A 26,968-nucleotide genomic window follows, 5' to 3' on the forward strand; every position below is an offset into this window, starting at 1 on the left:
TGGTAAACAACCTTAATTATTGTTATTGACATATTACTTTAATATTGCTCTCAATTCTTAAATACATACTACATAAAATTTTTTGAAAATTTGGAATAACCTCAGAAGTTCAAATAATTCAAGTTCTTGCATATGTTGTGATGTTCAAGGTAGGTCTATTTCCCTAATCCAAATAAAGGTTCAGAGGTAATGCTTATCTTAGCAATAGTTACAATCAAAGAACTTCCCTGCCAGAAGGCAGCTCTTCTATCTCAGAAACAGAAAGAAATTCAGCAAATAAGGGCTCACTGGCAGTCTCAAAGAGGAAAAAGTTAAGAGTGCACCATGGGCTTTCTCATAACAGGTGCAGGTTTCACAACTAATGTCTTCCTCCCAGCTATTTTTGCTATTTCTATTTTCTCTGTCTCATTACCAATTTAAATAATAAATCATTAGAATAGTTGATATAGCACTGTGGTAAATTTTCCATTATTCATTGTATTTCCATTACAAACAGAATACTTTCCTCTGAGGAGAAAACAGAAGTGACAGCTCCACTGGAAGCTACTTCCTCAATAAGGGACTTGCTTTGAGAGTTCTAAGGCCTACTTTTAGGTTATCTTATTAGGTATCTTAGTCTATTTTGTTCTTATGAGTTCAGACTATGAGCTTAGCTTCTGCAAGTCCAGGTAATGGGGTCTGGAGTCATCTTGTACCTGGTCAGTAATTACATTCTCATGTGCTAATAGTTGAACACTGAACAGATATTCATGTCCCCCTGCGCTGTTCAAAATTATGTATAGCATTTTGAGATCAACTTCCTGTCCTTCCTGTTTGACACATTTAATATCCTTATTCCCCAGACAAGTTGTTTTTGATTCGGTGGTTTCATGTAGCAGCCTGTGCATTAGCACTTGAGAGCATGTTTCCCTGTTAGAGCTCACATATGGCATAGCGAGTCTCCAGATTTTTGTTGCTGACAAAGAGTACAGATGAAATATAAGGATATAAGGAAATCTACTCTTAATATTGATGTTTTTGTAATGTTTAGTGTATTTTTCTCCTTTGTTATTCTGTCAGGTTATGTGCATGTTCAGATGCACCTCATTAGAGGAGATGACCTTGCAGTAAAAACAAGCTTCAGTCTTCCTCTGAAGCAGTGGTTTCGACTGGATCTCTCTTTCAAGGGTGGACAGGTATGCGTCTGACTAAATTACCGGATCAAGACTGAGAGTCTTCTGATTTGATTATGCCTCTGACAAATTCCTGAACATATCACTCAGCTGAGTACTCTTACAGAAGGAAGTATAACCAAACTTAAAAATATTTCAGTACTTAGAGTCATTCTTGGGACAGATACAACTATGGTTCAGTTCAATTCCATTTACACATCTTCCTTTAGTGAGTTTTTTTAATGCTCTGATACTCCAGAGGTGCACAGAAATCTCCTTATTTAGTTACTTCACTTTCACATGTTTAATACAACAGGATCATAGACAAAATATTTAAGTTACAGAAGAATGGGAGATTGAGGCATCAAGAAATTGAGAGTCTTACTTTAAGAGCACTGGAAGATGAATCCATTCAGCACTTGATGAAGTTTTGCAAGTTGTTTTGTGTGTCCTTAGACAACTTTTTAAAATAGCAACATATATGAAAATTTGTCTTCCTTTTCAGGCATCTAATTCCTAGATTCATTAACTTTTTGGCCATTTTTAACTTTAAGCTACAACTTCTTGAGGAGATGAATATTCTCTTCATTTCTCTACTGTATGAAAGCAAAACATACTTTCACACTTTGGAAGAGTAAATGCTTCAGTGAAGTATAGGCATGTCATAGTTAAGATAGAAATTAAATAGCTGAAGTAGGTAATATCTGTGCTATTTTTTTCCTCTTGTGATTGGCCACCACAGACCACTGTCAGTGCTTTCCACTGAACTTTCCCAACACAAATCAGATACGTGACAATGATGCAGAGGACACGCAAGACATCTGCAGTTGTAATCTTGTGAACTGTGTATTGAAGATTCCTTGCAATATTTAGTCTATTGGAGTTAATATTGTGTTTTCTTCTAGGTAGAAGTAAGCAGCGTTGGGAAGAATTTGAAAAGACAACATCACCAGTCTTTTATGTAAGCAGTCTTTTCCCTTCTGCCAAGTAATATATGTATTCAGATACGGAAAACTGGAGGACAACAAGTTCATAACCAAGATGCCAGATGTTCAGAATTCGTTATCTTTTTCTAAACCAGTTTGCATCACTATACTTACACTGAGAATGATCTGAGTAACTTGGTAATTTTGCCATGAGCCAGTTTGAGGTAATGTGCTGTACACTGTAGTGCTGTGGTCTGATCTCTGTGCTAGAAACTGAATGAAAAAAAAAAAAATCAGTAGTATTGGAATTAGTCGTCAGATGAAGTCTTAGCCTTGCTAACGAAGTCAAAGGAAGTTTTGCTGTTGCATGAGGCAGCTAGAATTTCACCTGGGCAATTGTTATCTGCTTTGCTTTGGTAGAAATCCTGCTGTCTAAAATATTCTTATTTATCCTTGATTCTAAAAAACTGGATCATGTTGGACACTGAAATTGAGATTTTTTTTCCCCCCTTTCATAATACCTCTTGGATAACCAGCTCGCATCTCTTGTGTTTTCAAGTTTCAGGGAAGATTTCTACTGCGATGACACTGCTGGATATTTTGTCCTTGGAGGCAGTGGATATGTAAATGGTATTGAAGCATTCTTTGGACCTGTGAAGTACTATCGTCTTAATGTCTTGGAAACAGACCAGGTAAACAGAAGCAGTATTTGGGCAAACATTTAAATATTAGCAGCCAGCAATATGAAACGTAATGGAACTTGGGAACATGTAAGCAGTATATGATCATTTCATGTCACGTCTTGCAATGTTAGTATTTCAAATGTTAGAGGATAAGACTTCTCAAAACAAGTACGTAAAGCAATATTCCTCAAATTAAGTCCTTATTTAAATACAGTTTAAGTGTTGCTCAGTTTTCTAGAGTAATTGAAGGTACAGGACACATTTGATAATCTGCGATTTTGTTGAAGTTGCTGGTAAACACCATTCGTGTTTCATCAGTTTTTCAAATTAATCTGTGAATTATGCTGACTGTTTGAAATCGTAGTCTTGTCATGGCTGGCATCATATTGTTTGGCACATTAACATGATGCGCCAAATAAGCTGGTTGTAGTAAATAATCTCTTTCCTTTCATTATTTGCCTAGAACGCTTGCTTATTACAAAGTGCAGACAACAAACAACAGGTAATATAGGTGTTATGTGTATTTTTCTAGATTTCTAACCCTCTGCATGACAAAGAAACAGTGGAACAAATTGAACACTACTACGAGAGATGTATGGACATTCAAGATATAGTTTATGAGTACAGTCACATTGTAAGGAAAGCCCAACTATCACAAAGAGCTTGTAAGTATTAACCTGTGGGATATGAGTTTTCAACTCATTTTTGGAGACCTGTTGCCTTTCCTTTTATCCCATCCTGGCTAATGATTATCAGAAGTATACTTAAATCCAGCCATACATAACAAGAAAAAAGTCAGTTTGAAGAGTTCAGTCTTACTGGTTGCCAAAACAGTTTTTGTTCCTGCAAAGGCTTTTATGCAGTAGAATTCAAACCTAAATTACATTCTCATAATTCTTCTCTAACAAGACAGGTACATGAAGGGACAAAGAAACATTTCTAAGCTTAAATGTAAGCTATTTAGTTACCTTTCTTCAGCTTCATTTGCAAATTGCTCTAGAGGCAGATACTTTTTAAGCCTTTTCCCAAAATATATATTTTTTGCAAGTGTCTTTTCCACAGTTGCTGAATATCAACTAATTAACAAGCTTATACCAAAGCAACCATATCAGTTAAAGAAGAGATTCATAGTCTACATGCATGCTGACCAGAAGCCAATGTTTCCAGTTAGAATTTGACTATACGCATTGTGACAAGATTGTGGAATAGAATGAACCTTATACGTTTGTAAACTGTCTGTGCTAACCGTACCAATTTTAACACTGCTTTGTTACAGAAGCACCCATCTTGTCCACAAGTTTTTAATTTACTCTTGAAACAGTTCTACCAGAGGCTTGTTTACAGGGCAGCCAAGTCAGCTTTCATATCTCACTTAAATATGTTGTTTTCTCAAGGTTACTCTGAAAACTATTACTTAGAGCAGCTTCACAAATACAGAGGAAAGTCTACATGCGACGCCTTCACATGGAGAAAAGAACTCAGGGAAAAGTACCACACCTTGTTCAGACTGTTGCAAGAGATGGATTTCAGTGCTCCAGGTGATAATCATAATTAATTTTACTGTTTTGAAATAACTCCACAATATATTTGATGTAAGTCAGTACATTCTAACTTCATGTTTCATAGATATTTTTTTTCTCATATAAGTTTTTACTAAGTTAGCTGATACATAGCACCACAAACAAAAGATGGCTTATCACATAGAAGAAAGTAGAAATATGTTTTTAGTGGTTAGCTAATTTGAGAAAGCCGTCCTAATTTTTATTTACTTCTTGGTCCTTGGAGGCAGTAAAATCACTTCTGATAAATCTTTTGTGATGCTAGGAAAAGTACCATTAAGAATATCAATAATCATATGTAGGAAGAAGTTGACTCACCAACTAGTGGTAGGATCCCTGGCTGTAGACCTCTCCCTCTCAAAAAGCAGCCTCATCCAGGACACATCCTGCCTTTAGAGGCTAGTCTTTAAATGAGCCCAACATCCGCCCCCTTCCAATCAGGTAGGAAGCACAGGAGAATTGCTTACGTCTGTGCTTCCCAGACCAGCCACTCCAGGTGCTCAATCATCAGTTTAGGCTGTGACATAACAGTTCCCCTACAGCCCTGTTCAGTAATACCTAGGAATTTTGGTTGTCTGAACTGAATACCTTTCAGTATAACAAATAGGAGAATCTGAGTTGGTTGTACTGAATTGGAGAGGGGAATCAGTCCCTGATTTTAACTACTGCAGTAACATTGTATCTTGTGTTGTGTTTTCAGTGTCAGAAGAGGAAAGTGATACAGTTCTAGAAATAGGCCAGAGGATATTTGAGAAGATCGCAAAGAATTTATCAAGTCCTGATGGCCTGAGCAACGTGGGCTCCTCCGTCCCTTTCTTGGTGGACTCCAGTTGCTGTGGATACCATAAGGCTTCTTATTTCCTTGCAGTTATATTTGAAACAGGGCTTGGTGTGTCTGTGGATCATGCAAAGGTAGTACATTTAATACATTTTGTTATTTCTGTGAAAATAATAATGATCTTTAAAGGCAAGTTAGAAGTGGGATAAAGTTAGGATCAACAGAAATAAAAAATGTGAAGTGGCCTCCAGATCCCTTTTCAGGCTGTGGTTGAAGGGGCTCTCTAATACAGCTAGTCCTAAATAACTCTGTGGCAGTGAAATCTTTATTCATTCCTTATGGCATGAAAATAAATGTTTTAATAAGATCTAAAAATGGTACTAATGGCAGGATGGAAACATGCTTCTTTTCCCAGTTGCTGAGGAAGCAGAATGAGGAAGTAACCCTTGAGTTACCCACAGACCTTTGTAGGTGGCAATGAAAATATCTCCTTTAAGGCAGATCTCCTAAAGCAAAAAGGTTTTATGGTAGAGTCAGAAAAGAAGTCTCACGGTACAGTTAACAAAAATATGGTTCTGAGTATATGATCAAGTTATTAAAGGTAACCACAGTAGAAGAATTTAGAAAGTTAATGGTTCTTTCTGGAGACCTGATAATTAGCCATGGGAGAGCTGCTGGTCTACTGCAATACAGAGTCTTAGTATTAAATCTCGGGTTTTCAGGAGCTCAAAAGTTGCACAACTCAGAAATTTCTGAAACTACCTAAATTGCTTGTCAATGTCTAAAATTGGGTAAAGAAAGGAAATACCTTTATATTCTTAGAAAATAAAATGACCATGCTTTGGCTGAGTAGCTGCATGGAGTATGTGTTCTCTAGACTGTTAAGGCAAATTGCAAATAACCGAGGTGTTTCTGGATTCCATTCTAAGGTCAGTGAAGAAGTTATCTATCACTGGAAAAGGGTTGTATTGAAATTGCCAAAAGATATTTAGCGATGATATAATAGCATAATGTAAGATGCTAATAAAGAATAGCAGCTCTGCCTAATGTAGTTACAATTCATAAGAACTCCAAAGAGACCAAGTTCACTTCAGTTTCAGAAACACAGGAAATCTTAGACAGGAATATTCTTAGTACCCTAGCTGTGGAGTGTACCTAGTACTAATTATGGTGGCTGAAAAATATTTCCATTGGATCTGCTTCTAATAGTGTAATAGATGATTTAATGTCTGTTGTAGATGGACACCACTTTTTTTATTACTATGCAGATGAAAAATTGTAATAATGCAACAGTGCTGAAAATTGTGTTGGAAATTTACAGTACCTAGGCTATTTCTAGCACCAAACAATATGACTTACGGGGTTTTAACACAAAGCTCCCTTTAGCTACACAAGTCCCCTCCTAGTTCTGTTGGATCCTGAGGGTAAAATTTTTGAGTGCTGTTTGTTTGCCACTATCTGTTTCCAGGGAATTCAGTGGTAAAACACAGATGATATCAGTGACAATAGTTAGAGGTCACTGCTGACTATAAAAAGTATCAGAGTATTAGAGTCTTATTAGTTCTATAATAATGTGGCCTTAAAAAAACGCTGCACACAGTGTACAGTAATTTTGAATGTATTTAGAGAGACTAGCTTTTTTTACAAAGCTTTCTATGCATATAAAGCACACTTTAACTACTTTGGGGCCATTGTTGATTCTGTGTTAATATAGCTGCTATATTAGCTAGTGTTACTACAGGCAACCCTCTGTTGCTTGTACCTCTACATGAAAATGCTAAATGTGTGATATACACTGTGAATTCACTCTAGCTTTTCTGTTGATTTTTGCCAGGGACTGCTGTACAGTTTGGTTGGGGCTCAGGGGAACGAGAGACTTTCTGTGATGAATCTTGGCTATAAGCATTACCAAGGCATTAATAACTATCCACTTGATTTGGAGCTGTCATATGCTTATTACAGTAATATTGCAATAAAGACCTCCTTGGATCAACACACTATAAAAGGGGAACAGGTAAAAGAATTTTAAGTGTAACCGGATTGTTTTCTGTGCAAGTGACTTTTCATATGTTAATACTAAAGGTGTGGACATCTTGATTTACAACCATTAACTCGTCTGATTGTTAGAAAATCCCACAAATTATGTATAAGTATTGTAACTTCATTTCATAGGAAGGGGAAAACCAACTCAATGTTAGGCAAAAGTCCCCAGGATTGTCCATGTGTTTATCTTTCAGTAAAGTCTAAGTTTTATTCCTAGGCCCTAATTTCTCACTCAGATTTTTAATCATTAACATTGATAACCATCATTATTAAGCATCTGGCCTGCTGTTTCAGTAGCCGAACATCATGAAATTCAGTGAAATGTTCATTATCCTTTCCGTACTTCTACATTTTCTAAAATCAAATGTAAAAAATTTGGTTATTAAAGGCCTACCTGAGGAGATAAAGTTACAGCAAAACGATCTCAGAATTAGTTGCTGATCAGAAGGTAGCAAAGCTTTTCTGGAAAGGCTAGTCAAGGTAGGCCAGTACTAGAATTTTGACCCACCAGAAAGAATGACTATAGGCCTGTCTTTATTAAGCTTTCTGCCAGATTTTGGGTTTTGTTTGAAGAGTTTTCTATACGAACTGAAAAACCGTAAAAATCTCTTGAAAATTCTGTTCCTTTTATTTCAAATGTATTCAAAAGCACTTCTTTGTCATTATTAATTGCATTCAAAACTAAGAATTTTTTTTTTGCTGTGGGCACATTGGCATACTTTTCCACTGTAGAGTGGACTTCGAGCTGTGTACTATAATGAAGCAGTAAGTAGTTGAGTTAAGGATATTCCTTAATGTTGTGGTCAGCAAAGAGGTGATGAGAATTGTAGAACTCGGAACTGTCCACAGATTTTTAAGGATAAGTAGGCAACAGGCAGCTTCATTAGGTGGCAGGTGTATGAATTTATTGTGCAGTGTTTTTTGTTCTGTTCTACTCTTCAGGCATTTGTTGAAACTGTAAGGCTAATGGATGATGAGCTGCTTAAAGCTCAAACAAAAGAAAACGGCGATGTCTTTATGTGGTTAAAACATGAAGCAACAAGAGGAAATGCAGCTGCACAGGTATAAAATAATACTTTCCCTCCTTAGCTTTATACACACATAACGTATATGCATCAGTAGAGTTATGGAGTATAGCAGACAGACTTTTTCTCTATACACACAGAATTGCTTGTACACAGAAAGGCTTGTACTGTTTCCCGTGTTTCTGTCTGAAAATATCCAGTGGGCATAAAAAGCCATAACAACAGTGCACAGGAGGAGTTGTTGTGACTTGGCAAACTCTTTCTCTGATCGTTTTCCCTGGGTTCTTCTTTGATATGGTGCAGTTATTGCTGCTAACTTCAGATTACCATCGTATGTTGTGATACTGAATCATATGATTTGCATACAATTACTACAGACTTTATCAGTACATTTCACCATCAGGAAGCTCTATGAAGATTCCTGATAGCTAATTACATCCCGACTGTTAAAGACATAACTGTATCTCAAAGCGATATTGTTTCTTCACTCATAATAAATCTGTATTTAATAAGTATTTAATAAGTCATTATTTAAGCCTGCAAAAGTGGGTTCCACTGAAAATTCCCAGTTTCAGTGCTAACATTTTTAATATTGGTGCTTACCTTGTTTTCATTTAGCAACGATTGGCTCAGATGCTGTTTTGGGGGCAACAAGGAGTGGCAAAAAATCCTGAAGCAGCAATAGAATGGTATGCAAAGGGTGCAATAGAAACAGAAGATCCAGTGTTAATATATGATTATGCCATTGTGTTGTTTAAGGTAAGCAATGTTTCTTGTTTGTACCTCCAAAATTCATTACTGTTTTGCAAAGCTGTGAATGAAGGATATGCCCAAAGCTGTACTTTAAATTATAGCTTTTTAAAGCTGAATAACACCTAGTAAGTGTTTGTGTTGACATTAAAATGCATTTGGAATTATATATGTGAATTTTCATGAGAATGTATTCTGTAATTGTAAGCAGTGATTGTTTCACTATATATTTCCTAGGGCCAAGGTGTGAAAAAGAACACAAAACTTGCTTTAGAGCTGATGAAGAAAGCGGCAGCCAAGGTAAAATAGAATTAATATCTTATCATAGAATTTCTATTCTAGCTGCCAATAATAATGGCCTCCAGCTTTTACATTTATATAAAATATAAAAATGTGTATAATGATTTTGTGTAAATAATAACTTCCCATTGCCTTTACCTTAAATGGTGAAAACCTTATTTTCCCAAACTGAGAAAGGCTTAAGTAAGCAGAATGATTTTCACAATGTAACAAAAATTCCTTTAAGTCAGGATCTTAGCAGCAAATTCCAGGGAACAGCCCAGAGACAACTTTCTTACTCTTGCTAGGCTCACATATTTACATTTTTGTGATCCTGTGTACCTTTAGAACAATAACACCGTAATTAATGACAAATTGAACACCATTTGGATTTTGATAGATAAGCTAGCAACACTACTCACATTTGAAAGGAAAATAAATGCTCTTCCAGAATGTCTTCGTCAGTGCCATTAGTACACAGCTCTTTCTACAAAGATTACAGAAAGAGGATATGCAGGGTAGATGATGTTAGCAGTCAGTAGCAAACAAATTGCTTGTTTTTGTTTTTGTGTTACCTTATGTCATTGTTTCCGGCAGGGCTGTGCTATTAAATGTGCATCATCAAATAAGAAAAAATGGCATGTCCAAACTTATTTACTGGTTCTGAGGAATTTGAATTGCTACCAAACTTATAGCCACCATATGACCCACACATTTATGCAAGGAGACAGTGACTCGCTGCAGCCAAAACAAAAGCTTTGATTGCTAATCCTGTCTGGAAGTGTGGTTATCTCCCTGGCTTCTGTTATTGTCTTCTCTTATTTCCACTGCAGATGCACAAAGATAGGTCTTCCAATTAGGCTCTGCAGAGAAAATGAGTGAAAAACAGTCTCTGTTTGGTCTTGTCACCAAGTACAAATCTGAACGCAAACATGACTGAGACTCTGTAGAATAAGAAGAAAGAGGAGCTGGATTTCAGAGTGGAATCATTTCTTAATGAACACCCTGACAGATACTGAGGGGACTGACTATTGTTCCTTGCTGTCAACACAAGGCCATGAAAGACAAAAAAAGTAAACTTTTCTATCCCTGCATTTCAATTGGAATTTTGATTGAATGTGTGTGCCTCGTGCCCAGACAGGAAAGCCCATGAGAGCACCTAAAATTAGGCAGCAGGCTGGGAGTGCAGCATGACCCAAAGCAGAGTTAAATGTGTGACTTGAAACTGCTCTTCTTCTTCCCTGAGGGCTTGCCCCAAGCAGTGAACGGACTGGGATGGTATTACCACAATTTTAGAAGAGACTACAGAAAAGCAGCCAAGCACTGGTTAATTGCTGAAGAATTGGGAAATCCAGATGCATCCTACAATCTTGGTGTCCTTTATTTAGATGGGATTTACCCTGGAGTACCCAGTAGAAATCAAGTAAGTCAGTATTTCATGGTGGTATTGTTTACATTAGTGCCCAATTTACAGATTTGGGCTTTATTCTTGAGACTGCTATGTTCACTCGCTTGGTTTTTGATGCTTTTTCTTAGACTGTTATTCAAGTATCCCAGCTGTGTGTGTTTGTGTTCCTTTAATTTAGAAACAAAGCACTTGAAGCAAAGCATCCTTCCTGCTTTTGGGGCTCTGGCCCCACCTGCACAGCCTGAGTTATCTTTTACAAATCACTTTCAGAGACTTGAGTATGGTGGCTGTACACAGCAAGACATACTGAGCATTGTGTTGTTCTCCAGGCTTTTGGGAAAGGTTTATTCACGTTTAAGTTCTGTTACTCTGATCTTGAATTTTTCATTCAGAATTTTAGTTTTTAAAACTCTTTTCCACCCTGAACTTCCAAAAAGTTAAAGAAAGGAATTAATTTCACCTAAGTGCAGTAAAAGTAGCTATAAGTGGTTTACCTACATCTGCCAACTACCATTTTAAATTGATTTAATGAAATGAGACCTAGGAACCAAAACTTAATAAGCATTAACAATGTAGAGCTGTTAACTGTGTTTTGTTTCTTTACAGACAATAGCTGCACAATATTTCTATAAAGCTGCTCAAGGAGGACATATAGAAGGGACTTTACGATGTTCTCTGTACTACATCACAGGAAATATGAAAGAATTCCCCAGAGATCCAGAAAAAGCTGTAATGTAAGGAATGAAATCATTTGCTAAAGGGGAATTTATTTCTGTTATACTGATAATTGGTGATTTTTAAGTCCACAGTCAAAATGTCTTTTATTTCATGGTGTTTACCTCTCTGAGAAACAAATCTGTAGTAAAGTTTGATCCCCATTGATATGAGCATTATTTAAATTACCAGTAGATTCTGAGAGATGCTGAGTACTTCTGGTGGACTTTCAGATGCACCCAAGTACATTAGCTCTCTGAGTTGATCCAAGGGCAGGAAAAGAAAATGCAGGTATCGTGTAACACAGCAGTGCATATTAGCATGTTAAGAGATGTTAGACTTGTTGTACAAAGAGGCTGATGAGAAATTATAGCACTTATCACTAAGTTTGGGCATTTGGTGTTTTCTTTTTCAAAAAAAGAAAGCTAAGAAAAACCACAGAATGTCTCTGATATACCTATGGAAGCAAACTGGCAAATATGTTCTTATTCATAGAATCACGGATTCACCAAGTTTGGAAAAGACCTCCAAGATTACCTAGTCCAGTCTACTTATCACCAATATTTCTGCACAAAACTATATCCCTTAGTACAGCATCTAAACTTTTCTAGAACACTTCCAGGAATAGTGACTCAGCTACCTCCTGGGCTGCCCATTCCGGCACCTGGCCACTCTTTTGGAGGGGACATGGAGAAATTTTTCCTAATATTCAACTTGAACCTCCCGTAGCACAAATTGAGACCATTTCCCCCCCCCCACTGCCAGTTATGCAGGAGAGGAGGCTGACTATCACCTCACCACACCCTCCTTTCAGGTAGTTGTAGAGAGCTATAAGGTCTCCCCTCAGCCTCCTCATCTCCAGACTAATCAATCCCAGTTCCCTCAGCTGCTCCTCATAAGACTTGTGCTCCAGACCCCTCATCAGTTTCGTTGCCTTTTTCTGGATACACTCCAGGACCCATTCAGTCAACACCTGCATGACTGTTGCAGCAATTACTGTGAAATATTATAGTTTATATTATATATATTATATATATATATTCAGAAGGTGATCCTGTATCCTTTTGTGTTCTTCATGTCAAAGTGGGTTGGGATTACTGGAGCACAGCTGTTAATATTTTGTTTGTTCTTTTCTACAGCTGGGCAAAGCATATTGCAGAGAAGAATGGCTACTTAGGTCATGTCATTAGAAAAGCACTCAATGCTTATCTGGAACTTTCATGGTATGTTTGTTCTGTTCTCTTCAAGTTCATGTTCTATTTTTTATTTACTTAATAACAGAATAAAATAATTAACATTAGGCCACCAACTCAAATAAAAGTAAATAACAGCAGTACCAAAATCAGTGGCAAAACACCCACTGGTGTAAAGAGAAGCAGGGACTGTCCTAAATTCTGTAACACTGTATCGATATACTGAAATGCTATATTGCAAATGCAAAATTATCTTCTATTGCTTGCTTTACAATAGATAAAATGCCTACAGCCCATAGAGGGACCAACATCGTCCTTTACTCACACATCCTAGTGTTAAAGACAATTCCAATTCCAAAATACCAATAGTCTATAAATATAGAACAGGGTCATATGAATGAACAGGTAAAGTGTTTCAAAGATGTATCCACATGAATGCTTGACAGGTATAAACAGATTAATAATGGGTATTTTTTAAGAGCACAGGGTAAGAGTCTTTTAAGAATGTTATATCCTAAACATTTAAATAAATTATTGGGCTTAATAGCAATATAGCTATATCATCAGCATTGCACTGTAAAAGAATAAATGCAATAAATGCACACTGGAGCTAATCTAGCTTCAGTAGAAGAGAGGAAATACTGAAAATTCTTGAGGTCCAGCAATTCTTGTTACACCAAGCACTGCCAGTAGATGTAGCTGTTGCATGGGCTCGTCAGCCTTTTGCTTTTAAACCCTGTACACAGGTTTTACTCCTAGGTGATTTTATCGATTTATGTAATAATTTTAAATGTAAGTAAAGTGCTTGTGACTTTTGTTAATACTTTCACAAATTTATTCTATTTAACTTTAGGCATGAAGCTTTGCTACATTATGTTCTAGCAGCTGAAACTGGGATTGAAGTGTCACAGTCAAATTTAGCACACATCTGTGAAGAAAGACCAGTAAGTACATGTATTCATAACTCATTACTCTAAAAGGAACACCTTTTAGTAGAAAGGTGATCCTGATGTCTTGTGTGTGATATAAATGGATGAATTCATTTTCTTTCAAGGATCTAGCAAGGAAATACCTAGCAATTGATTGTGTTTGGAGATACTACAATTTCTCTGTGTCTCAAATCAATGCACCCTCATTTGGTATGTATAAGGAATTCTTTCTGAATTTTTATATAAATATATAATTTTCAAAAGTTACGGTTGTTGCAACTTCTGTGCAAGTGAGCAAGTTAAGGAAAGAGTAATCCATACTTAGACTTTCTTTTCAGTGTCTTAACAGGAATATTAGAAGTGTGCTACGTGTTGTGTTTCAGCACACTTTAAGAATTTCCCTTTTCTATGATAAAATTCTGAGGAACAATTAAAAAAAAAAAAAAATACCAACAAAACAACTATGCTTAGAAAGCACCAGACATCCAGACATTTAGGAGCCTGAGCAATTGATTCAACGTTGAAGGAAAAAAAAATGCAGCAGACTTTAAGAGCTCACACTGTTTAGTTTATCAGAGAGAAAATCCAAAAGCAAATATACTTCCATATCATAATTGAGTCATGAGAAACAAATGAAGGCTAAACTAATTTATCGTGAGTTTTTCTGTCAGGGTACAGAGTTTATCATCATAGGCACAGATTACCATGGGGGAACTGAAAGATTCTCTCTGTAAAACAAAATTTATGCCTTTCTGAAAGAAAAGGTTTATTCACATTTAAGTTAGATTCCTCTGGTCTTAAGCATTAATATATCTGTGATTTTAATGTCTAAATCATTTTGTTACCCTTGATAGTTCAGTTTTTCAATGTGCTCTTTTTTTTTTTTTCAATAAGAAAGTTTCTATAAAAAGAATGTGAAAGAATGCAGTTTAAAAATAATTCAAGCACTAGAACTAAATACTGCATTGATAGTGCTTAAAGCTGCAAAACAGTGCAAAAGCTGTTAGCTTTTGTGAGGAGTTTATTGATAGCTTAGCAGGGTGCAGTTTTGACATTCCTCCAGATCCACTGCTTAAATCTTACATTAGAAGAGCTTCTGCAGTTCAGACTCATGAGGTGAGACTGTCATTGCATTGAAGGAAAGATGACTTGTTGACTTCAGCAAATTAAGGATTTTATTACATTTTCTCTCTTCACATGAATAGCATAAAGGGTCTTTAATCTTAGGCTACTTTCTGCGTTAGTGGAGGATCAAGCCCTCCTTGTAGGAGAGTCTAATCCCGGCAGTAGAGATTCTGTGAGCTACGTTATCATCAGCAGTGTGACCACAAGGCCACTGCTTATTCCTGGAGAGTTCTCATGACAGGACTGGCACGACATGCCTGTTACAGTCAAGGGGAATCTCCTCTCTGTGATTCACTACAGTGTTTTTGCGCTACTACTCTGAATCTTTGCCAGCCAGTGCATATTCTCTTTCTGCCACTGCTGTTGAGATAAATATTTTTAGTTGTCAGTCAGATATAAAATAGTCACAGAGACAATTGAGGAAGAATACCCTTATTTTTTTATACACTCAAAGTAGGAAGATTATTAAATTCTCCATCACGTTACTGGTTACTTTATTCTGTCTCTGCAAGTGCTTTAAAAAACGTGGTACTGGTTTCTTCCACAGTTTATTTGAAGATGGGAGACTTCTACTACTATGGTTACCAGAACCAGTCTAAAGACCTTGATCGGTCAGTGCGGATGTATGCACAGGCTGCATTAGAAGGAGATTCACAGGTAGGTCTGCTGTTGTAACATGTTAGTGAAACACTAGAGTTTAGAGCAATCTGATGGTTCATCTGAGACTGGTTATTGTGGATCAGTAGTTACTGTTTCATAGTAGAAGGACATGCTTAGAGTTAGGTTGCTGAAGATGAAAAGCCTAATTCACTACTACCATACCTCGATACACTTGATTCTTTTTTGACCTTTGGCATTTTTTGCACTGCAAGCAGAAGAGTTAATAGAGTTGCCTGAATTTTCTTCCATTTCAATTGTTTGCTGTTTTGAAAATAGGAAGAATGGTCTATTTCCATTCACAGTACCAAGAATATGCAAAAGTAAATGTTGTTCTCTCCATCAACAGAAGATCCATCTTAAAATGTTTTGTAATGAAGAAATATATGATGTTACATTAGTAGAAACATGCAATATTTCAACTCTTCATTCTGCCTTCATGGTGTTCGGGCATGTCCTATAGACAGTATTCTCCCTATATCTCTGACAGTGTCTGTGTCTACAGATAATATATTGTATGCTAATTTATTAGAGGTGGCATACTTGGGATCTGTGTTTCAGGATATTAGGACAAAAAAATACTGATAAGCTAGTAAAGGGAAGAAGGTAAACATGAACAGTTATTTTGAAGTATGAAAGCCAGATTAATAGGGAGTCCTCCAGTACATCTCCCATGTGTTCATATTCAAGGCTCTAAGGGGTCATATTGATGGCTGCAGCTAGTCCAAGTAGGCCAAGTGTAACATTAAGGATTTAAATTGCTTGGAGCAAATTTCTCCTCTCAGTTTCACTGTTCTGATTTTTATTGACTTATAGAATTACATAGAGCAGAATTAAATGGTAACATAACAAGAATCTATTCCCACTTTTTAGTCTGTGTTTCTCTAGTAGATGAGACATTATGGTTTGATATGGTGGCTGTGTTCAAAGAGCAAATAAATACAAGAAGGCTCAGATCTTGGAAAACCAAGTAGTTTCTGAGAAAACTGTCGCAGCAAATGACTGCTAATTCTTTTGCATTTTCTGTATTTAACTGGGTATACAGTTAGAATGTAAGTCTCTTGTAATTATTTAGTGAATATTATGTTACACTAATATAATTGTTCAGATACTTGATACTTATACTAGTCTCCAAATACATATATGGAATATTAATGGTTAAAATGCATATATACTTTTTTTTTTACTGCTAGGGTTTCTTTAATTTGGCCCTTCTCATAGAAGAGGGCAACTCCATACCTTCCTACATTCTGGATTACTTGGAAATTGATCAGGCATTGCATTCTGGTAATACTTCACTTCTTCAGGAACTTTATTACAGGTGAGGGTTTTTTTTTTTTTTTTTTTTTTTTTTTTAAACCTTCTATTTTACCACGAGTAGCATTTACTTTGGAGAACAGCAATTCTTATAATTATTAACTTCATTCACCTGTATGATTTAAGGCAGGTCAACATGTTTTAAATGCTTTAACTGCTAAATACACTTCAGTTTGTGCTTGTTATGTGAGACCTGATTGTATGTGGTTCCCTGAATTAGCAGTGACTAAATTTAATGATCCAGATAGACTTTTACAATTCTATGTTTTTAAGTTCCTAACTTAGTCATTGACAATTTGCATCTGTCCAAAAACTTTTTTTTTTTGTAATATATATATAGAATATAGAATTTAAAAGCATGTAACTGGAAAAACAGTAGTTCTTTCTGCTGTTTATGCAAAGACATTCCAATGTGTTCCTGCTCCTACTGTGCCACAGATCATCCTGGCACTGGGGTGGCACAGTGGTAGATAGGAGAACATTGCAGATCCACTGCCTAAACTGCTGTGTGAGTACTATATATGCAGGAATCACCTAAAGAACTCTGGTTCCAGTACTTCCAGTACAGATCTTAGGTTTCTTTTCCCAGCACGTGTTGGAAATACATGGTGTGAATTGAAAGCTTACACGTTATTTGGTGGATATGGGGAACTGCCTTTCCATATATTTAAGGGAAGAAGAGCTAATGATTAAATATGAGGCTGCAAAGAAAGTACAAGTGGTTGGTTTTTCTTTTGTTTTTTTTTGTTTGTTTGTTTGTTTGTTTGTTTGTTTTGCTTAGTCATTGAGTGCTGCAACAAAAAGAAAAAAAAAAAAGAGATGATACCAACACTAAGGGTTCACTTGTTAATTTGTCAACAGTCCACCAAAATGATCCTTCGTCGCAGTTAGCCTGAACTTGTACCTTAAATTGCTTCCATTAAATTAAATTAGCAGTCAGCTAAGTAGGTCTTCCTAGGATTGTAAACCTGAACCTGAATTTTAACCTTCACTTGAGCTGAAGGCATCTTCTTTGCAGGGAGAAAGACACCAGAGTGGACAGCACTGCTGTAATTTCCCATCATTCTACACTTTTGTCCAGAATGGCATGTGCACGTAGACATACACAGCCTCAGCTTGGTTAAAAAAAAAAAAAAAAGTAAATAAAATCAATTCAAACTCAAAGTATCCATGATTTAGTTAAATGTTTCCATGATTTAGTAAATGTATCCATGATTTAGTTAGAAGTTAAAACTCTCCTAGCTGGTAAAGTCCTAACTCATGAAACCAAGAGCACAACTCAGGTCACACCAGATCCCTAGCAGTTAATCAGTAAAGCACTCTGAACTCTGATAGCACTACATAGTACTCCGTTGTCTCTGAAGGAGTTTTAAGCACCAATTTCCTGCACAGACAGCCCAATTTTGTAGACCTAATCTTGAAACAAGTCCAACTGCTGGTGACTCACATGAGTTATAAAATATCCTGGATATGACACACAGATATGACATTGTACTGTAGTTCTCAGCAAGGGCAGCCTGGATGCTTAGACCAGTTTTTGACAAATCAGAAAATATAAATATACTCCTAGGGTAAGGTATTCTGTGCATGATGAGGTTAATCTGGGATTTCTTTGAATTTTTACTTTACCATATGTGAGATACTGCTAATCATATCTGATTGTTGTTATAGGCTACTGCAAGCACACCGGAGATTCTCAGATTACAGATGCCCCAAAATTACAAAGTAGGACTAATTTTTTTTTTTAAATCTTTTGGTTGTAGGTGCTGGAACCATAGTAACCAAGAATCAATTAGCCCATGCTCATTAGCATTGCTTTATTTCTACACAAGAGTTTTGTGGAACAATATTTTACAATCTACTTTGGTATGTATTGTTCCTTTGGTGCATACACCAGTTCATTTGGAGCACTATCTTTGCTTTGCATTGATCTAACATTTTTAATCTTCCTGTCACAGATATATTTCATGGGAACCTTTCTTCTATCAATTCTGGTTGCATTTTCAGTACACTATTTTCAGGCTCTATCTGGTAAGTATTTTTCATAATAAAACTGAATAAATAATAGGAGTGATCTTTTTGTTTCAGTAAGAACTTTAAAAATAACCGTGGGAATTCTAGATATGGTAGAATGGCCTATGCACAGCAAGTTCTTTGATATGCAAGTCATTGTTTGATTGTTGAAAGAATCACATGAAGTCAGACACAGATAACTGGTTTAAACCTGTTAGTTTCTTGAGAATTTCCCTTGATAAAACCTTTGATTCTTAATAAAAACACTAACTGCAGGAGATTATGCAGTCACTAATTATATGACTGTGAGAGTTCATACATTGTTTCTCCAGTGTGTGAGACTGCATCCCATGTTCTGTACAGCTGCATCCAGTCAGAGCGTGGGAGTAAAAGTGCAGTTCAGAGAACTAGTACAGAGGAATAACTTGAGACTAGTCAGTTCCTCTTCAGACCAGTAACAGAATCAGTAAATACACTGAATTAGCAATTGCGGATTCTTCCTGTCCAGAACTAGAGTTTTCTTCCACTAAATGCATTTACTTTAGAAAAGAAAAACATTTCTGCAATATAAATATCTTCCCAGTTGCCAATCTACACCGAAAGGGAATAGTGTTTTTAAAATACATTTAATGCTGAGATAGACATATAAGATTATTTGAAGTCACAGATACTCTTTTTTTATTATTTTATATTTCCTAACCTTTGTGTAGTATCATATTTATATTGCAATTTTATAGCCACTTAATATTTAAAGATTGAGTTTTTAATTTGACATTTTCTTACATGGAATGGAGTTTCTTTTTAATCATTTCTTTTGCTTTTTTTCCTGAAGTCAGTAATTCTCCTGGAACAAGATCGCAACCATCATTGGCTGAGCCTTCCTCAGGGAACAGCAATGAGGATGCTACAAGACCAGTGCAACAAGATGAATCTACTTTATCAAATGATTTAGCGCAGCAGGAGTTAAACCCTCTGAATCCTCTTGTTACCAGCTGAGGTGTATTCTTCTTAAGGCTCTACAGGAATACGGGATATGAACAACCACCAACCTAAGTACTGGCAACCAACCTTATTAGTAGCATTAATAATACAGCCCAACATCCAAAATTACAGGGAAATCCACAGATCTAATTATTCTAGTAGAAAACCACCCCTATAATAACTTTAACACTCCAAACAGGGAATACAGCTTATCTTACTGTACCCAACAAATGATCTTTGTGTATTTTATTGAAGGACTAGAAGATGACAAAGTCAATACCTAACTGATGCAAAAACTCCCCCTTGGTTTTGATGAAGCAAATATTTTGCTCGCATATCTAATAACTTACTAGATAAGCTCAAATGCAGTAAAGGTCACTTTACTGGTATAATTACTGCAGTTTTCTGAGTTGGAAGCATGGAAATGATAAACAAGTGAAACTCAGCCACTACTGCTTTTCAAGTTCCGTGCCACGCCAGCCAGGAATTTGGTACTCGTAACAGTTTCTTGTGGGTTTTTTTTTTTTTTTTTTGGACGCCTTATATTCCATCCCAATTCTTTGGTGCAGAAAATATTCTCTTTTGAAAAATAAACACTGGGGGGATTTGCAATGCAGTCATAATGTAGCAGTACTACTGGCTAACCCTTGAAATGTCAAAGTTTCATGAGTGTCAGCAATTTCCTAGGAACACAACAGTTAATATTTCCTCCACCCAAGAGATATTGATTGGAGAAAGTAGAGTGCTTAATGGATAAATAAGAGAATATTCAAGTGTGCCAGGTGACACGAAATGAGTGAACAATTCATTTTCTTGAGTTTACATAGGTAACACTCAAAAGGATTTATTTCAGATTCTACAGTACCTCTTAAAAGATACCTCTTTAAATGACATTTTGATTAAACACTAGATGGAAAATATGGATAATAAGAATATGGTGCAAGTGTCTTCTGTCTGATTTAGAGCTGTGGGGTAAGTGGCTGTAGGAGAGGTCTGACTTCTAATGCAGATGTACATTCACTTCTGCAAATGTGTTTAGATCACAGACTATAAACTGCATCAATCTATGCATTACTGAGGGTTAAATCCACTCTCCTTGCACTACGTTATTTACGCTTGTAAATAAAAATATTTTTCTAATTCAGCCTTAATGTGAGGATTTTTTTTGAAAGCACCCGTCAGGTGAGATTCTCCTATAATATTATCTTACTATTGCAGATGTTCAAGAATATTATCTAGGTATCTGTTTTCTTAGATTGAAGTGGGACAGTCAACCATTACTTTCTTTGAAGAACACAGCATTCTCACAGAGTGGAACTGGGAAGGTTTTTGTCATTCAAGAAGTAGGAGTTTTCATTATGAATGAATTAAAAGGAAAAAAAAAAAACCTTCAGAGATTGAAATATATATATACACACATATATCAGTGTATGTTTCTCCTGCAAAAAATATATACATAAAAATTCAACAATGTTCCGAGTCGCTGCATTGAGCCAGCAGTTCTACTCAATAAGGAACGGAAAAAATTCAGATGTTGAAGTTTTTTCCCCTCTCTATCTCCAAATGGATAATGAGGAAGTATACTCTTATTATTAGGTTTTTCACTTATTTGAACAAGAACAGTGCAAACGTTGTTGTTTTTATGGTTGTAGAGGGAGGTCATGTAACAGATTTTGTTAGCATATATAGTCTGATATTCCTTTCTGCTAGGTATTGTGAAGTGTTTACATAAGAACTTTTATGAGGTCTGTTCCAAAAGTAATGCCTCTTATTTTATTATGCTGGCACCCAACATCAGAGGTGTATGTTGCTGGTGTGGCAATAGAAGTTGAACCTTACTGCCAGTATCTCGTTACATGTTGTTGCTATGTGACAGATGGCAGAGGGGCAGTCTTACAAATTGGAGCCTGTCATGGAAATACATATGAAGAAAAAGTGTCTCATTGGATTCCTCTGTGTGGAAAAAGTTGCACCCATTGACTTCCTTCAACACTTGCTGAACATTTATGGAGACGATGCACTGGATGCGAGCACAGCAAAGCGGCGAGGTGTTACATTTCAGCAACAGCAACATGAAAGAAAAGCTATGTTCCAGACAGCTATCACACCAGGAAATGAAGAGCATCTACATCCACTCATCTGCTGATCCCTTAAATGCTGACATGAGCAGAAAAAAATACAATATGCGAGTTTGTCAGGACTGATGGAACCAGCACAAGGCTGAAGGTGACAGTTTCCTGGTTTGCATCATTGTGGTGACAAGATGTGATCACCACTAGAAACCAGAGTCAAAACAGCAGTCCACACTAGGAGTGCTGGGAATGTGTGAATTCCCCATCAGAAGAAACGTTCAAAATGCAGCCCTCAGTAGGTATAGTGACACACACTCTCTTGAGATAAGAATGTGGTGATCCTTCTGGATTTCTGGGAACCCAACCACTGTGACTGCTACATCCTGATTCTGACTAAGCTGAAGGCTTCAACTTCCAGGGTCAGGCCAGAGAAGAAATTTGGCTTGCAACATGGTAGCTCTAGGCCACACACCAGTTTGAAGACAGTGGAGCACATTGCCAATCTTGGCTGGACTGTCCTACCATGCCTACCATATGGCAAGGATTGGGCACCTTCTGACTTCCTTCTGTTCAAGTCTATAGAAGGTGGACTGTACAGGCAACACTGTCCTAGTAACAATGCAGTCATAGCAGCTGTGAAAGTGGATTGCTTCCACTGTTACGGATTGTTATAAGAGCAGCACACAGACTCTTGTTCATCACTAGTGAAGATGTATAATTAATGGTGTGATTATGCTGAAAAATAGTGTTTTATAGCAAAGATTTACTCTATCAAGTAGTATAATTTTGCTCTTTATATCTGTTGTTCCTTGCATGGAAATAGATAGGAGGTATTATTTTCGGAGCAACCTACGGAGATGATAGCAAGGGAAATTGCTCTATGTCTAGACTTCCCTCATTATTCTTGAGCTTCCTTACACTTAGACTCAGTCTTTGAAAATTCCAGCTGTTCTTTCCCTTTTATTCTCTTTCTACATCTTTGCATTTTAATTCAATTTATATGTTTATTGGAAGGAGAAATGCGTGTGGGGAGTAATTTCTGTCAAAACTTAATGAACCTGCTCTGTACCTTTGTCCTGCACTTCGAAGTGAAGGGTCAGCAGTCACCTGGCATTAAATATCATATTCCTGCAGTCAATGAGGACACATTATGCAGGCAAGAATCAGCCATAAAACAAATCTAATCACAGATAACTTTTTCCATATGCTTTTAAAGATTGTGCTTTCCTAGTAGCTCAAATAGAAATACTATAATTCCTGTAGGAGACATGCTTGCAATACATCCACAGAGTACCAGGACTAACACATACGTGTACGTAAATATGCATATATACACATGTGATAAGATGTAGGTGAGAAATACAACACCTGAATAGAAACACTTGAAAGAAAATGAAGCAAACGAAGAAAAAGCAGACAGTGTACAAATGTACAATGCTGGAAACATTTCCTTAAAAACGCAATCTGTGTTGTAACCAATTGCTATGCCAGAAGGCCCAATTTATTTTCAGTTAAAAGAAAAAATACCAAGTCCATGCCTAAATATAAGGCATCCCTTTGTAGTTAAATACAGATTCATGCACGTGAGAATCATATCTAGAAAAAGGAGTAATGAGTAACCAAAGTGGGAACAAAAAGTTTAAGTACAGTACACACAGATTGTGCTTACTTTACTGTAAGCATTAGACGTTGTGTGTTTGCAAAATCTTGCTGCAGATTAGATACTCTGAAGCGCTGATATTCTGAACAAATTGCACCTATGCTTTTGTGCCCCTTGACTTAAGGTACTTGAGCCTCTTGGTAAACGTATCAGATACCTGCCTTCTGACATCTTAATAATACTTAAGATGAAAGCTGGCTGCAGTAGGTTGTTTTATAACTTCAACAATGATCTTTCCTTCTCTAATGTACCCAATGACCTTGATTCTCCCCCAGATCCCATCGTATGGTTCCTGGTTCACCCCTTGTTTGTCCAGGCCAACCTCTGCCTTTTTGATCACTCACCAAACCTCTAGATAGCTCCTAGTCATCAGCAGTGCTATTTGTTCATATCAGTTTCACCAGGCGGACAGCAGAAAGCACAACTTCATCAGCAGTGCTTAGTACGCACCATTTTATGGCAGTTGGCAAAGCAGAAACTGAGAAACCTCAATGGCTTTTTTCCATCTATTCATTACATCGTGGCCTAGCATTGCAGATTTATACAGCAAGCATTTTTAATTTGCTTCTAAACTTGCACAATCTTTGGCTAAATTTGTATGAATGCACTATAATAAAGTGCAGATTCCACTCCACTCACTACCTGGCTGTGAAAGAAAGTGGTACAGCATGACCATAGTTCAACTTATCTTCAGAATGTGGATGCCTCAAATTCTGCCTGTTCAACAGTCCTGGTCCATAAAACCCCCTCAGCTTTGTCCTGACATTGTCGACAGGGTTACTGCTTTTCAAGCTGTAGGTGAGGCTGGGAAGCACAGAGCCAGATAGCACAGATGACCATGAACCAGTGTCTAAGTACATACTTTATGCCCTGTTTAGATTAATTGTGCAGATGAACTGAGGCTGATGGCCTCTGGTTCAGGCTGTAGAGGACCTCTTTTACTTCCAGCATCAACTGTAATGTTAGTCCCAATTTCACCAACCTGATAATCGTTTTGTGCCTTCTAACAGTCCCAATACATTAAGAACTGCTTTGAAGATTTCACAGATTCATTGAAATGGGAAAAGACCACTAAGAATATTTTATCATCCTATATGCTAATTTAGTTAACGTGGGAAAAATGAAATAAATCAATCAGACTCAGCTTATCAATAACAAAACCCTTCCCAATGTCATGAATATTTGTACCTTGTGGCCCAGTACTGTTACACCAGGAATCCTTGGATTCTCTTGTGATGCATTAAAAGCTTGGCAATGATTTGTTCGTAAAATAAAATCTCTCATTACAGTAATTTTATAACTCTGCCTGTTTACAGCAACAGAAGTTCACGTGGCATCAGTCTTGACAAAGCAATCTAGAGAGGATTCATTAGGGTAGTTTCTTGCATGGACTGTCCCAGGTGCTATCATCAGGTTATCTCAGCAGCAATGATCAAGTGAGGTTTACCATGCATTTTCAGCCCACTGTACTGGGCAAAGTTCAGCCAATAGTAATACTTGGATCCACTTCAGTTAATAAACTGTCTCCATCTCTGATGTTTGGTGGTAAGAGGCACAGAGATTGAACATGCACACACTTCTGTCTGTACTTGGATGAGGATACAATTGGACTGTGATCAAGAGCTTGTAACCTGGGAATTTTATCTACCACTGCCCTTACCCCAGTTCTCTTTCCTCAGCCCCCACCGCTCCCAGCATGCTTACATAAGTCTACTGACATAGTTAAAACAAAATTGTTTTCAATATAGATAGTGCACTTCATTAAATTACTTTATCTCCATCAGATTAAGGGCGTTGCATCATTCTGGCAGCATCCTCTAAGACTGCTGCTTGCTACAAGCAAACCAAAGGTTACCTCCTCACGAGTCATGTCATCCCAATAAAGACATAATGTGCTGGGGCTTCCCTTGTACATTTGACTTCCAGATATAACAACACACTCAGAACAGCTTCTGATATAAATAGGGTATTATTGCAGGAAGACTTCATATCTTACTACGTAAGTAAAACAGTGGTCTGCAGCAGTTCCCCTGATTGCAGAGAGAAACACGAATGCACTTGTGTCATGTAATAGGAGACTGAATTAAAATCTGTTAGATCTAACTAAACACAAATACTTTTCCCAATCAAATATTGTAGGTCCTTGACAAGAGGAGAGTATATCAAGAACAAGTAGCCAGGAGCTAGAGGGTCAATTCAGAATCTGAACATCTGAACTTATTAAAAATTAATATTTCTAACTTTTACAAGAGGTAACACTCAGGTAGTCAATTGCAATAATTCAGAACTATTAAATTCTCAGTTTAAATTGCCTAATTTAGGCACTTAATTTTTGTTTATGTCTGCAATTATAAGCCCTTGAATACATTTGAAATGTCTGCCATTATTTAGAGGGCAGATTTAGGTTAAACATTAGGAGAACTTTGTTACTTAGAAGGTGCTGAGACACCTGGCAGATGCTGCCCAGAGGAGGCGTGGGTGCCCCATCCCTGGAGGCATTCAAGGCCAGGTTGGATGGGCTCTATGCAGCCTGAGCTGGTGAGTGGCTGCCTTGTCCATAGCAGTGTTTGGAACTGGATGGTTTTTAAGTCCTTTCCAACCCAAGGCATTCTACAGTTCTACAACCAATCAGGCACTGCATACAGCTTGCATCTCCTTGTGCCTTCACATGCCAGAATTTTTCCTATCCGTTCCTATATAAAACTCTCAGCACCTCAGTTACCACAACATTCTTTGCATAAGGTGTCCGTGTAGCGTAGTGATGGTAACCGGTAATTGTCAGCCACATTTTAGGTCTCCTTATTCCCCCAACAAAAGCTTTCTGAAAAAGATGACCTTTCTCCTTTGTGTTCAAAAGCACAAAAATCTCATCCATCCCTACAGACATTATAGGAGCAATAAGAACACATAGATATCTATTATCCTACTTATTTTTTCTCCACCCTATCCAAGGGACAGAACTTTACCTATCACATCCAACACACAGTTATGAGACAGGATTGTAGACATGGATGTGCAGTGTATCACACCTTCACAGGAATTAACTGAAGACCAGGGAAGGAGGAAGAAGTCTGACATTCATGCAATTTAAATCAATAACAGGATCCTCACCAAATACATTTTTCAGAATGCCACTAACATATCTGGACCTTTAATATCTGGACCTTTAATACTCCCACCTCCCATTCAGTCTCCTCCAGTTCAACAATATACTCACTCTAAACAGAAACCTTTTGCTCTAGTAAAATAAATTCAAATAACAATTCACTAAAAAAAAAAAAAAAAAAAAAAAAAAAAAAAAAAAAACCACCACAACAACAAAACCAGAAAATCATCAAACATCTCCTCATCAACGCATTACACATCCACAATCCCAGACCCATGTATCTCCAAAACCAACCTTACTTACCATAAGATAATCCTCAGAAGAGTACAAAACACTTTCCAGTACACCTCCTTAAGCCACAGACTGGCTGCCCATAGTGGCATTTCTCTTCTCTTTCAGTCACTTTTCAGCTGTTTTCAATCATTCCCTTTTAAAGCATCACCAGGTGTGCACAAGGAGCACCTGCACAACTAGTTCAGATACTTTCTCTCTCCAGAGTAGGGTTTCTCACACCCTTCAAGTAGAAAAGTTCCTTTTCCTAGCCCATCTTGAGAGGTGTTCACTTGTAGCAGTATATTTTAGGCAAAACTTTGTGTTCA

The 26,968-nt window shown here is 37.1% G+C and overlaps 1 protein-coding gene across 1 annotated transcript in view; it reads left to right on the forward strand.

The window, feature by feature from the left end:
* The window catches only part of SEL1L3 (SEL1L family member 3), a gene marked incomplete at both ends in the record, with an annotated part of 29,236 nt that extends 9,690 nt beyond the window's left edge, over positions 1-19,546 (forward strand). Inside the window, 20 exons of the mRNA XM_079534474.1 lie at positions 1,060-1,175; positions 2,057-2,112; positions 2,637-2,769; positions 3,293-3,425; positions 4,155-4,298; positions 5,020-5,231; positions 6,932-7,111; positions 8,083-8,202; positions 8,784-8,924; positions 9,153-9,215; positions 10,441-10,617; positions 11,209-11,336; positions 12,456-12,539; positions 13,363-13,453; positions 13,564-13,648; positions 15,111-15,220; positions 16,414-16,541; positions 18,301-18,403; positions 18,496-18,572; positions 19,387-19,546. Of these exons, the coding sequence (XP_079390600.1) occupies positions 1,060-1,175; positions 2,057-2,112; positions 2,637-2,769; positions 3,293-3,425; positions 4,155-4,298; positions 5,020-5,231; positions 6,932-7,111; positions 8,083-8,202; positions 8,784-8,924; positions 9,153-9,215; positions 10,441-10,617; positions 11,209-11,336; positions 12,456-12,539; positions 13,363-13,453; positions 13,564-13,648; positions 15,111-15,220; positions 16,414-16,541; positions 18,301-18,403; positions 18,496-18,572; positions 19,387-19,546 (2,441 nt within the window). The remainder of the gene's footprint in view (positions 1-1,059; positions 1,176-2,056; positions 2,113-2,636; positions 2,770-3,292; positions 3,426-4,154; positions 4,299-5,019; positions 5,232-6,931; positions 7,112-8,082; positions 8,203-8,783; positions 8,925-9,152; positions 9,216-10,440; positions 10,618-11,208; positions 11,337-12,455; positions 12,540-13,362; positions 13,454-13,563; positions 13,649-15,110; positions 15,221-16,413; positions 16,542-18,300; positions 18,404-18,495; positions 18,573-19,386) is intronic.
* Positions 19,547-26,968: the final 7,422 nt, after the last annotated feature.

The sequence above is a fragment of the Tetrao urogallus genome, assembly GCF_951394365.1.
Source record: "Tetrao urogallus genome assembly, chromosome: 4".
Taxonomy (NCBI): Eukaryota; Metazoa; Chordata; class Aves; order Galliformes; family Phasianidae; genus Tetrao; species Tetrao urogallus.